The 13,775-nt window shown below is 41.2% G+C and overlaps 1 protein-coding gene across 1 annotated transcript in view; it reads right to left on the reverse strand.

Annotated features, from left to right (window-relative positions):
* CMYA5 (cardiomyopathy associated 5) overlaps positions 1 to 13,775 on the reverse strand; it is a 45,926-nt gene that overhangs the window by 5,090 nt on the left and 27,061 nt on the right. The window contains exons 7-9 of the mRNA XM_038125841.1: positions 10,847 to 10,996; positions 9,777 to 9,923; positions 6,256 to 6,400 (exon numbers count right to left, since the gene is read on the reverse strand). Coding sequence (XP_037981769.1) covers positions 6,256 to 6,400; positions 9,777 to 9,923; positions 10,847 to 10,996 — 442 coding nt within the window. The remainder of the gene's footprint in view (positions 1 to 6,255; positions 6,401 to 9,776; positions 9,924 to 10,846; positions 10,997 to 13,775) is intronic.

The following is a 13,775-nucleotide window of genomic DNA, read 5'->3' on the forward strand; positions in this document are numbered from 1 at the left end:
TTACATTAATGCTGGAGCTGATGTAGTAAAGAGAAATGGCAGAAATTGCATGGCTTGCTTCACCCTCATGATTCACCAAGGCCCTGACCACTTTAGCAAGGCACTGACAGCACAGCAGGCTGAAAGGTTTAGGGAAGAGGTGTAACCTCTTGAATTGATGAATTGACTGATGAGAACACAAGTTCCTTAGACTTGAGGATAGGGGACAAGAGAAAAAAGAAAAGATGGATTGAAGAAAACTACAAGATGGGAACTGAGAAAGGAGGCAAATATGAAAGGAGAGAAAGGAAAAACAGGATAGAAGCAGAGGCTGGGGAAAAGAAGTAGGCACCTAAGCTCTGAATAAATTTGCCCAGGCTTCCTAGGCAAGACTTACCCAATCTGTTCCTTAAAAGCAGCACACTGACATCTTTGATGTCAATCTGAAGCACAGACCATCATGAAAAGAGGATATGCTAAGTTATTCCTTGAAAGCTGTCTGTAGCACTATGTAGATCAGCATGCCTTAAGTACAGTGATGCCCTGTACACAGCTCCTTTTTCTGTCTTCTGGAAAATGTCATGTAAGTCATGTATCCTTGAAAAGAAACTAGGAATCTTCTTTTTCACTATGTACTATTTATCAGATAATTAAATAATAAAACACAAAATCACTTCTAAATTCAATTAGATAGTTGTGGTATAACGAGTAGACATGGGATATTCATAATCTGAAGTGCAGATCCCAGAGATGTCTCATAGGTATTCAGAAACATGTTGGGTCCAGTCATTTGCAGAACAGGATCAGTGATCAAAGTTCAGACTTCAGTCTCTTACAAATACGAAATTCTCCAAATCAGAATCTGGATGCATGTTTAAATCAGAAGGCAATAGCATGCTGCTTTTCAGTCATAATAGTGAGACAGAAAAATCTTGACTTCAAGCAGATCTGGGCTGTAAAACGGTGATCAGATTTTTGAAAGCATTATCTGCTTGATAATCTATTTCGGCCAGCTTTAAGCTGCCTAAGATAAGAGCCCCTAAATTTTAGCTATGATTAAGGCTTAAAAACAGTCCTGCTATTAGTTGCGGCTGCCAACTAACGAAACAGAATATGCTGACAAGAAGTAATTTCATTTGCTACATTCTGAGCCAGATCCAAGAGCAAAAGAAGCTGCATGCAAAGAAGAAATAGGTCTTCCTATCTGTTGCCTCTCCTGTCTAGAGGGTAGGGTAAAGGGGGAGAGTGAATACTGAGGGGTCCCCAGCAATCCCAGTTTATCATGCTTTAGATTGACTCCACAAAAGCAAGGATGAGGAGAAGGTATGATTAGCTTACAGCATACAGGTTAGTGTGTAGGAGAAGGCGAGGGAAAATGCATCCTGACTGTGTTGGTGGAAGGCTGTTTCATTTCTGATTTCTTGTAACAAGCATTGCAGATGGATCTTCCTTAAGCTCACCTTAAGTAGTGAACTGTAATTTTGAAAGAAAAAGAAATCCACCTACAACATTTCTAATGTCACATAGTTTCTACGTTATATACACCTGCCCACTTTAGAGATTATTTGAGATGTAATAATGTTGTTATCAAAGTGTGAGGCATCCTGGTCTTTAGATTAAATGTTATCTTACTTACACTGTCCTCTCAATTTCTTGGTCAAGAAGCATTCAAAGTTAAATATTTTAGGTATCTCCTCCCAATCCCTCTCATTGTAGGATGAATCTCTAAGACTGAAAATACACTCTTCAAATATCAGGTACATGCTATTTAAAGCAGAACAAAAAGGACTTGCATGTTCCTTCACCTTTAACTTGCCAAGGAATATTATAGTAGCAGTTTTATGCTAAATCTGTAATTTTTCTGGTTTTAGGAACATCTGATGCTGTGTTTTCATGCTCATTTCTCCCATCAGCATCCTCATTTATTTAAAGGAAACAACATCTAGGGGATATTTTTTAATATCGCCTGAACCCAGCAAACTATATGCCTTGCAGTGATTCACAACACCCTCTGAGCTATAATAGTCATTTCCACCCCCAAGATCCCACTGAAACAGTACCTCCAGAGCTGTGCTGCTATCACTGATACGGAGTTAGGGTGAAAGTATGCAAGCTTCTCAAGATACATGTGGAAGCATACAGAAAGGGTGCACCATGAGTGGAAAAAAGCTCTTGAAGCTAAAAATAAAGAGCAAATAGCTCTGAGTTTCTCCCAGCTGTGCCACATGCCTCCTTTCCTCTCCTCTCCTCTGTCCCAGCTCACACTGTTTTGGGATTAGGTCACCAAAACACCCCCTGCTTGCTGCTATCTGCAATTGGCAGAATTAGAGGGAAGGAAGGTTCTGCGTTTCCAGCACCCTGTTTCCTGAGCTACCACGACTATCATGTGGGCAATGAAAGAGGAGGGAGACTTGCTCTTTTTGTTCCAGCATTAGACTTGCTTCATAAGGAACCCAAAAATTTCATTCCCTGGAAGTGCCGGTCTTGCACTGTCAGAGAGGATGACATTCAGTAGCTTCCACTTTCATAAGCTCACCACAAACTGCACTTATTTCTGCCTCCCCGAGTCTTACGGATTTCTCATGATGTGACACAGGCTTTCCATCTGAACAGCCTACATACCTAATCCCTGGACTACATTTCTCACAGCTTTCCATCTTCCACCCACAACTCCATTGACTTCTCAACACAAAGAGACTGAACAGTAAGAAAATAGCAGAGCTCTTGAAACTGAAAGAAACATTTCAAAGCATCACTCACAAAGATTCTGGAAAAATATTCAGCCTGGGAAAGAGCTTTAGAACCACTGCAGCAGGCCAGGGACTCATTTTTGCTGAAGATTTAAGGTGATTTAACATGAAATTATGTCTCTCAGGTGGCAAGCTGGCAAGAAGACTGAAAGTAGAAGGGAAGATGTAGATTTGGGTGGAGTTTTTTTGATTGGTTAGTTTTTTATATGCTTTGGTTGGTTGGGTGTTGGATAATACCTTTTTCTTGACTTAGGGCAACTGAGAGGCATTTTAAAAACTTTTATTCCATTTTCAGTCTCATGAGAAGGGTGAGACAATAGAGATAATTCACACCACCACAATGAGAAGCCGATTATTTACAAATTACAATACATGTGTCTCTCAGCCTATCAGCTTTTTGCCACACCATGCTGTAGATGCCTTAAAGCCAATCATCTAAAACTACCCCTCGTAGGTCCTACCACAATGCATCTTTCATAGTTTTATTTCTCCAAAGTATCTAATCTTATTTGCAAGGCCATCTTTTGAAACTTTTTTCTAGTTCCATTTCTCTCAACAATATCTGCCCTAATTCCATGGCATTTCTAAGTCAGCATTTTTTATCTCAAATTTTGCATACAGATACATACTGTGTGGGCCTTCTACAAATCCATTTCCCACAACTGGGGTTTTGTGGGGTTTTTTTTGTTTGGTTGGTTTTTTGTTTGTTTGTTTGTTTATTTAGTTTTTTTTTTGTTTTGTTTGTTTTGGTATCCATTTTGTTTGTTTGGTTTTTTGTTTTGTTTTTTGGAGTTTTTTTGACAGTATTTGAAAGGAAACTTCAGTGAGGTTTCATTTCCAGATATGCTTCATATTCTCTCCCTGGGGAGCTGGGATTGCTCCAAGGAGTTATTCAAAAGCATCCTGGGCAACTGGTTCTAGGGGGCCCTGCTTGATCAGGGGTGTTACTCCAGGTGATCTCCAAAGATCCCTTCCAGCCTCAACCTGTGATTCTGTGGCATGCTGACGTTTACCTGCCGCTGACTTACACCAGTCCCTAGCTGTTCAATGAGGGCCTTTCTCCCTGTTTGATCACTTGGCAGTGTCCTTTACCTTGGATGAGTTTCCAGAATGACATCCGTGGAAGTAGCCTTATGGAGATGGGACCATGCTGCCTTCTCCTGAACTTTTCTTGAATGTTCTTCCCTGACCTCTGCTTTCACACTGTACGCACAGCAGCAATTAAATGAACCTTCTAGGGTTGCTGAGAAATGTGTTTGAACTCCCTCCCAAGGACTGGGAAATTGCTTAGCTCCAGGGCTGCTGCAAGCACAAAAGGCACAGGCTGTCTATGAGAGGGCTCCACATTTGGCTGATCCCCAAGATGCATGTTGCTCAGGAAACCTGCAAAGGACAAACTCCAAGCTTTCAAGGAAAAAAAAAATCTACAAGATTTGAGACCAAAATTTGGGGTGTGCATAGAGTCATTCTACCTTATATAGGTACTTGGCTTCTAGTCAAGTTGATAGACTTCTATTCAAGTTGATTTCTAATTCTAAATTGCACCTTTGGGGGCCTTGGATACAAGTGATACAGGCAATTCTCCATCCACCAGTAGGCTTTTCCCCTCCTCAACTTTATCTAAAATCTTAAATAGAAATCTTTAAAAAAAATTTCTCCATCACTATAACAACTTGTGACATTACAGATGATTTCCAGGTTATTCTCAGGGGGTTAATTTAGGGAAAAAAAAAAAAAAGAGGAAAATTGTTTTCAGGGAAAGCAAGTGGTAAAACATTGTCTTTGACACACAAAAAGAGGTCAAAGCCCTTCTACAAATAGAGAATTTTAAGCTATAGCAATTCTGAGAAAATTCATTGTTTTGTGATGTGGAAAGTTTTTACACTTGTCACAGTTAAAGGCCAGCTTCTGCTGACAGGGAGACCAAAAAGTCAAATGTGACTCAGTATAATTATAAACACGTTAGATTTTACACAAGGTCACTTGAGAAAGCAAAAGGGTCTGTTCTGGAAGATTTTTTGCCACATTTATCACCACACAAGCCAACACCTTGCTCATGGATTACAGAAATCAACACAGTTTCTGGTTTAGTTTCTAGAAAAAAAGTCAATTTCATGTAACAGCACAGAAACCTGAGGGCAAACAACTTGCATATGTTTCAGCAGCAGCTCCATTATCTTTGACCAACAGTGACTTTGGCAGGTTGACAGGGACCTGACGGCCTCATGAAATAGGTACAAAATACAGCAAACCCCTCTCCAAGAAGCAGGAGAACTGGGCAGACCTCTCCTTGACTGCAGTAATGCAGCCCACTGCTACTGCATGATAAAAAGTCTCCCACCCACACAGAAATTTTTAATTTCAGTTTTCAGCCTACTTTTGTAAGGAGCAAGGCATTCACAATTTCACAGTTGTACTTCTCTCCTACAAAGCTAAGAACACTTCAGTCCACTTAATTTTGACTGCAGGGCATGAAGCCCTTCCCTCCTCTTCAAGGAGCTCTTCCCTCTCTACCCCATCTTCATGATGTCCATGTGAACTAGCCCATAGGTGAAGACCCTAATCAGGCTTCTCAGGAAGTGACAAAGACAGCCTCAGCTGGGCTGAGGCTCTTCCACAGGGTTCTGTATGGCAAGTCACCCCTCTCCACAAAACTTCTCAGACCGGTCCATCTGTATTTTGCTAGAATATTGTCACTGTTTTTATAAGGCAAACAAAGACATCCCCCCAAGCCCTAAGGACATGCAGATCACCAATGTAATTCCCTGCCTACAGCTGAAGGGTTGGAATGAGATGATCTTTAAGGTCTCTTCCAACCAAGGCTATTCTAAGATTCTATGATTCTGCAAATTTTCTCTGCGTTTCAGCACAGTGCAGAGTTACCCAGCTCAGGGGCACCAACATCCCTCCTTGTCCTCTCCGCTATGCAGCACAAGCTTAGCATAGGGGAAACCAGAGAGGGTCTGGCATAAACAGCCACTACCCTGAATTTCAAAGCAACTCTTGGAGCCCTATGGCATGCTGGCACAGCCAGGCAGCACCGAGTTCAGCTGTGTGTTGTGAGGTCTCTGCATGCACGTCTAGACAGTACAGATGGTTCACCAATATCACCCTTGCTATGCCCAGAGATGACTTCCGTCTTGTTCTCCACAAAGGGAAGAGCAAACTCGGCCATGCTCCTCTATCACTTGCCTTCCCGTGGGGCTCCCTGCTCGGCCTTGCCCCGGGGCCGCCTAGCACAGCCCCGAAACTTCTGGTTGATTGCAGACAGCACAGCATCTCCATGGTTTTGGCCCCGAATGAAAAGGATTGTCCGGTTAGGCGGAATGAAAAGGAAATATTTTTATGTCTCAGCCTAATCTCAGGATTAGTGCCTGCCCCTTAAATTCCTCAGCACACAGAAGCAGATTTCTCCCTTGCGTGGCTGCAGGCAGAATAATCTCTTGCGTAACGAGCCGCGGTCTGCAGGACTGTCATTAGCGGCTGCCTAATCTCACCCCGGGACTTTGGTGGGCGCGGCACTGACCTGAGGCCTTCTCCTTCCGGCGAGTTCTGCCGGCAGTACTCCAAGATATAGGACTCGGCGGATGCGGATGCGGCGCGCCAGCGGACAGTGGCTGTGTCCCAGCACACGGTGCAGTCCTCGGCCTTGATGGTGGGCACAGCGGGTGCTGGGGACACAAGGACACGTTAGCTGTACTGTGAGGAGGGTGCCGGAGGGGCATCTTTGGAAGGGAAGGAACAGTCACCTCCGTGAAAACCCACGCGATAGATTTTTGCCCATCCAGCAGTGATCTTTTGTTTGTATTTGAATGGCAGAGGGCTGCATTACAGGGAAAACAAACAATAAAAACATGCTGGGAAAGTAATTGTGAATAGTTGTGCATTTGTCACATCCTTAGAATGGTAAATTTTTATGCCTTTCCTCAAGCAATGTTTCCTCATTTCTGCCAATCTGCAAGGAGCAGAGCACCGAGGCAGCACTGCCTACAGCTCTCTGCATCACCTCAATCCTGTCCTCAGCAGTCCCTGCATGAACTGCATCAGGAACAAATGTGCTGCTGCAGAAATGACAGGGAGATGCTGACTTTCAGTTTAATTATGTCTTTGTTATTTTTGCAAGGCTAAAATTTGGTTCCGTAATTTCTCCTTTTTAGAGATTCTGTTTAAGAGCTACAGGCCAAACTGCAATACAGAAAATGGAATATAAAATAATGCACTAGCTGCAAGTAATCAAAAGCTATTGTGTGAAACTGCACATTCAACACTGTAGGCTGAAAATGGATCAGTTGTATTCTCTTGTTTTTTTCCCATTCTGGGAAATAGCAACAGAAAACACCTTATGGCCTATTGTGAAACTTACATAAACAGTCCTAATGCCAATTCTAAAAGAAAAGGTACTAATTAAAAAAAAAAAAAAAGTCATAAAAATTAATTATACTTTTGGGGTTCCAAGTAGGAAGCCTAAGACAAAAGTATAGACTAGATGATTTTATGACAAGATAATCTAATAGAACTATAGGAAACATTCCAGATGCATTCTGGTTTTTAAGAAAATTTGTTTATTTTTACTAGAAAAGAAAAAAAAACCACAAATATTTAACAGTTTCCTGGTTTAGTGAAGATGAGGAGGTTAGCAGTTTAGGTTAAGATTTACTTTATGTTTTGCTACAGAAAGAGCTAATGTACGTACTTAGCAGAACAATGCATTTGTGGGAGAGACCATCATCTGGTAATACCTCTTTGTAGCTTCTTTAGCAATAGTTCTTTAATTTTCTTCTGGTAAATTTGATTATTGTCTGTTTCTAAATGCATCCTTGCTAAAGAATGAAAAATTAATAGCTGAATCCCCTAATACCTGCATTCAGCAGCTTACACACATACCTACATGTATGTATGTGTAAACAGCATGTCACAAGACATTAAACTTTTTTTACTATAATTTGAAAATATCTATCTAAAGAGTAGCTGAAGTGAGCATACTAGAAAAAGCTGTTACTGTGCTTCTGAGATTTTTTTAACAAATTAACTGCAGCTAGAATACAAAATCTAATTTTATTGTAATATTCTGGAACTCGTGTAAGTGATTATATAAGAGACAAAGAGCCAACAGGGTGAAAATCATGCAGGTTTTGAGCAACAGCAGAAGGTGTGTCCACTTCTGTGTCTTTAGGACTGCAAGGAGAGATCACCAGGAGATCAGTTGTGGGGGAGGGATCAGGGGGATAGAGGGATACTTCTTGCCTTGAGCATCATCCCCTCACAGAAAATACTGTTTGGAAACAGAATGGTCCTCAGTAGAGGGAAGGACAAGTTGTGAGTCTGGGAGGTAAAGGAGCAAGAGTCAGGGGGTTCTTGGGGGATGCTACAGCAGCATCTCCCTGCATTCCCCACAACTCTCCAGGCTGATCTGACACTTCCATTGGTGCAGTGCCAACAGAGAAATTTTGTGAGCATTCCCAACAACTAGAAGAGTCTCAGCTTTGTTCAGCTATTAAGGTATATTCCTATAACTGCATATATCAGCAAATTATTTTCCTGCATGTGTGAACTTTTAATCTGAATTACTAAAAATAAACTCTACATTCTTCTGAGTTTATTTGGCTACTTGAAGAATTGAAATTTATCTTTGTATCAAAGCAGCTGGACTCCCACTGAAGAACTGGCTTCCATTACTGGTGGTAATCTTTCTGCCTTCAGTGTTGGAAAGATGCAGTAATTTTGCATCAGTCAGTCCTCAGCAGTGTCCCCAAAAGTCTATCTGGGACTCATGCACTCCAGAGGGAGTTCAACTGAGCTTTGAGAGAAGGTGTTTAATAAGCCCACATTTTACCCAGTATATTTGTTTTCTTAAGGAAACAGGCTGAAGGAAGCCATTAAGGACTCATATAAATTAACTTTTCTTAAAACGATTCAATTTTTAGGAAAAAAAAGTGTTGTGAGCCTGACACCAAAAGACAAAGAGACTTCTTAAAAATAATGGTTTCAGAAGGGTGAAACCCCTTTTAAAAATTATTATTTATTAGCTAGCAAGAACTCATTTGTTCATTTGGCAGAAAGTCTGCACTATTTTCACAGTTGCATTGCTGAGGCCAAAATGTTGAATTTCCCCTTTGAGTTCTCTGGAAAATAACCTTTGTTAAAATATAAATCACAATTAAGTATCGGGGAGAATTATCAACAGATGTGAAATCGAGCAGATTAAGCAAAAAGCTTGAAGCGGTGGCTGCTGCCAAGTAATTTCGACAAGAAATCAGCGTGGAACAGCATTTTTTGCTATGAAATTGTTAGAAATCCTTGCCCGTATTTGTGACTTCAGGAATGAAGTAATTGTTATCCTGCAGCACTGAAAAAATTGTCTGACAGGAGGGCCTCAAACACAAGGATGCTTCTCCTTGCTTGCTATTCAAGAAGCAATAGTTTTGTCAATACAAATTATTAAAGAAATTAATGCTTAGAAAACTTAATCAGTCAAATGAAGCTCATAAGCAACACTCATCTAGTTACTCATCTCAATTTATACTACTTAAACAACAGCAGAGCCTCTCAGGCGCACCTGAGAATTGTGTCCCACTGAGCAAGACACAGCATGTAACCTCAGTAAAGCAGTTCTTCCCTTGAAAAATTAATACCTTAAATCAATGCAACATAGATGTATTCAGGTGGATGGGAGAGAGGTAAAACATGCAGCCATCTCCTCCACTGTGGGCAGGAGAGAGAGCAGCAGCAGGGAGCAGCCAGGTGGCTTTCCCAGAGCTTCCATGGAGCAGTGCAACACACTCAGAAGATAAATACGTAATGTGCTGCCCTGATGCTGCAGCCATGTGGCCCAACACTGGAAACATCTTCAGATTTGAATGCCTTCAATTTTCCTCTCAGGAGCAATTATGCCACTATCTCTTAGCAAACAGGGGAATGACCATGAACTGCCTGCTATCTGCCAGATGGGCAAAATGAAGCAGTTTCTTCTGTGTCAGTAATGCTGTGGGCTGAATTAGTCTAAGGACCTGGAACCTGTAATAATCAAATGACAAAAAATGTACATACCTGTTTTAAAAACAGCTTTTTCACTGGGTAGACTGCAACCTGTGCCATTCATGGCCATGACCCACACACTGTAGCAGCAATCTGGCTCCAGGTCCTCCAGAATGCAGTGGCTCTCTTTCACTGTCACTCTGTACTCTTCCACTAAGGCTAAGAGAACACACATGTGCACAGGACCTCACACTGGTTGCACTGATAGGGCTTACAACTAAGCCTCTCAAATAACATATTAAAAACAATCAAATGAAAAAGATCCAGAAATTATTATTAGCTAAGATCTCCATTTTTCACTCTGACTGGCAGAAAGCTTTTGACATGCACTTGAGTTGAGAGTACGAATGCCATTCATGGCAAGTGGAGATCATTGCCCTCAGTCCTACTGGACTGCAAGTTTAGGACATGCAACCAGAGTTACCAACCCTGGTGTTACCACTTTATAGCAAGAATTCCTTATTATCAACTATATAGCACTTAGGTATAAATTACATATTACAAAAAGCCCTTAACATCCTTTAGCTTGCACATATATGCATATATGGATTTGGGCAGAGCCTGGCCTGCTTTCAGCTTTTTAACAAATGAGCATTTCAATCCCCTTTATTAAATTTCAATTTTTAACGTTTGAAATATTTTGAAAAAAATCTCTGTCTACCTGTGGAAATACCTCCTAATGCTTTTTCAGTGAGGACCTATTTCTGAAGCACATGCAGGGTCCTAAAAACATAATGAAACCTCTCCCCTTTCGAGCTCTGTCTGCAGTCCCCATGAGTAACAATGGGGCAGCAGGGAGCATCCTCTCCGATGGTCAGGCCTCTTCATGAAAAGGCACTTCAACAGGTGAAAACAAGTGCCCTTGACTTTACAGAGCATGATATTATCTTGCATTTGTGGAGACAAAGGGTAGGGGAAGAAACAGCATCTTCCTCACAATCTCTCCCACTATTGCCTATCTTTAGTTTTATACGTGATGTCTTCACAGCCATTGTTCTTCCTATGTCCTGGGCACTCCCCTGCAGCTCATCCTCCCTTCTGCTTACCCCAGGCCAGGGCGGAAAGGGCAAGATTTTACGCACTCCCTGCATCTTTGCTGGCTTGCAGCTCCTCTGTGCAGTAGACCTGGAAGCAGTCGATGGTGTCCCCATCATTCACAGCCCAGTAGACAGCAATGGAGGTGCTGGTGGCTGAGTTTGGCTCCTGAGTTATGACAGTCGGTGTCTGTGGGACTGAGAGGAAAGTTTCCCATTGTTATGCATGCTCCTGTGTTTCCAGCCAAATTACCTACAAATTCATGAGTCAATACAATTGCTTATTTTCACTCAGGTTGCATATTTTCAGAGAGCAAGTACAGCAGAAAATACAGAATACTGGTGCAGTCTTAGAGCAACAGATTCTCCTAAACTAGGAACAGAAAAAAGTATCTGCTCAGCATTGGAAGCCCCCTATTTCCCTCACAAGTCTGGACAAAATAAGATGCAGTCCTGGTACTGGGACCACCCAAACCCAGCACAAAGCATATACCTATACCCTCCTCCACAGAGATATGTGTGTACTGATCCCGGAAACGAGGGCAGCAGAAAGGACCTGCCACAGCAGGAGGGGATTCATGCAACGTGTCAGTGCCACTGACGGCAGCAGGGATGTGTTTCAGGCAGAGAAAGCTCCAAGTGCACTGGGGAGCAGGAGGCTCCCTGCACTCCTGGATCCACCCCTGCTCTGCAGTGGACTCCTACTGCACATGCACAGCTTTGCACTCCTTCCTGCCATAGTCATTTACCCACAGACCCGGGGGACTGAGAATCCTTGGTTTGCAGGTGAAGCTGAACTCTGCCAAAGTACCTGAACCCCATGGGGCTACGAGGATCATTCCTCACAAGTGCTTAAAAGATTTCCAAGGCTCCCCAGCTTTCACACAAACTTTTGTCTCCTGATTGACACAGATCCAGCCCCAGATGAGATATTCTTCGCCTCTGTGATTATGTCATAGAAGAGAGGGTGGGCAAAGAAAGAAGCAAAAAGCCCCAAAAGATGATAATTGTTAAAATGATTGCAGGGAACAAAAATACATGGTTCTATTTCTTCACCCAGTAAATTTCCATATTTCATGAATTCTCTTAGAATCTCAGCAGAAAGCTTTAGTTTTCTTTTCAGTTATCTCTACAGTAATGATGATAATCCCCTGTGGCATGAACAAGGCAAATGCAGATGCTGGCTGTTTCCTTCTGATTTATACAGAGAGCTACCAGTACAGTAGCATTACATCTGCTTCCCATTGAAAAAAAATTATCCTTCTTATTGCTAAAAACAATCCTCATTTTGTCTTTTGACTGCATCTAAAGTTGGCAATTAAGAAATTTATCATCTTTAGGAAATACTTCCTTTCTGTGGACACGATGGGGAAACCTTTTTTTTTTTCCCATGAAGTTGCCTAGAAACCACTATTTTTGATCACAGAAACCCCAGAGTTGCAAGATCTATTATTATGCCAAATCTGAACAGAAGCTAGTATACTGAATGAAACTTCTGGAAAAAAAAAATCATAGATCAAAGTTCAGTTCAGCAATATTTGTTTGAGAAACATTTGATTTCTAATTTTCTTTTGCATAATATGAAACATTTTGATAGGAAGCAATTTCAAAACAGGAAGCTGAACTGTTCAGAAACAGAATCTTTATGAATTATTCTCTTTTAAGTGGTCCCCTTTAAGTGACTTTTAATTTAAAAATGGGGTTATTTGCAATGTGAGTTTGACTAAATGATATTTTTCAACAGAAAAGTGGCATATGTTCTCATCAGTTCAGTTTTCATTGAAGTCCTGTGGGGTAAGGAAGTTTTTCGTCATGCTGTGTAATCTCCACAGTAATCCATGGTTTTTCAGGTGTAATGAGAAACAATATTTCCTTGGCATTGTGTACTTGAAGAAGGAGAGCACATTCCTCTGTGACTCTATTTGAAACATTTTTGCAATCAGCAAAGGTGTAAAAGCCCTCCAGTACAAAAGGCCAGGACGTGCAGTGGACTTTGGAAATAACAATTTTTTATTTTTTTTTTTTAAATTATTCTCACTCTTCTGTTCCCAGGCAGAACCTGGGTCCCATTATGTTCATCAGCATTCTGTAAGGCTTTTTTATGCTAATGCATTTTTGAATGGAAATGGCTTACATGAAAGGAGGAAGAACTTGAGGGAAAAGGGCTTTTCATTAGTGGATATGGGAATTTTGGAAATGGAGGGCATTTTGAAGGAAGATGTTTCTGAAGTGGTGAAAATAATGTTCTATGAAATTGTTCAGTAAAACACAATTCTTTCTGAAGGAAAATACATGGATTGAAGAAATCTGGCATATTCACGTGTATTTCATCATATGGCTTCAGTCAAATAAAATTGTAAGTGTGTGAAAGTGGTCCCCAGCATGTGCTAAATTCATAGCCATTAAATTCCATTCAATTCCAAATCAAGTTTCATGTATACATGTAACTATTTTCCTTCAGAAGGGTTGTAACCTTGAAAAAACAAACTATCAAACAAATGAGAAAAAACACCCCAAATTTTTTGTCTGCTGCTTGCCAAAGTAAAAATAGTGATAGCAGTTGAAATACTTTACAGTAAAACTGAAAACAGAAAATTAGGTATGTTCGATATTAAGTAGGCATAAAGGATAAGGAGCTTTGAAGATCTCTTACTAGTGGACAATTATTCATTTGCAGTTTATCAAAGCAAACTGGTCTGGAGCCAGCAAAATCAGTAGCTAATGCAAACTAACCCAGAAAGCAGACTTCAGCAGTTTAGGGAAATAAATGCTGGAGTGGCTTATGGGAAAAAGAAGTACATGGCTCCGTTCTCCTGTATGACCTTGCCAGCAGGCAGCAGCCTAGGAGAAATTAATGACTGCACCCATGGGAATGCAAGAGGAGGTTTAGGAATGAAGCCAAGAAACACAGTACATTTACACCAGCAAGTTAACTTGCAGAGTGAGTTACAAAAATGGTCTTTTTATCTGACTTCCT

Source organism: Motacilla alba, chromosome Z (assembly GCF_015832195.1).
Source record: "Motacilla alba alba isolate MOTALB_02 chromosome Z, Motacilla_alba_V1.0_pri, whole genome shotgun sequence".
Lineage (NCBI taxonomy): Eukaryota > Metazoa > Chordata > Aves > Passeriformes > Motacillidae > Motacilla > Motacilla alba.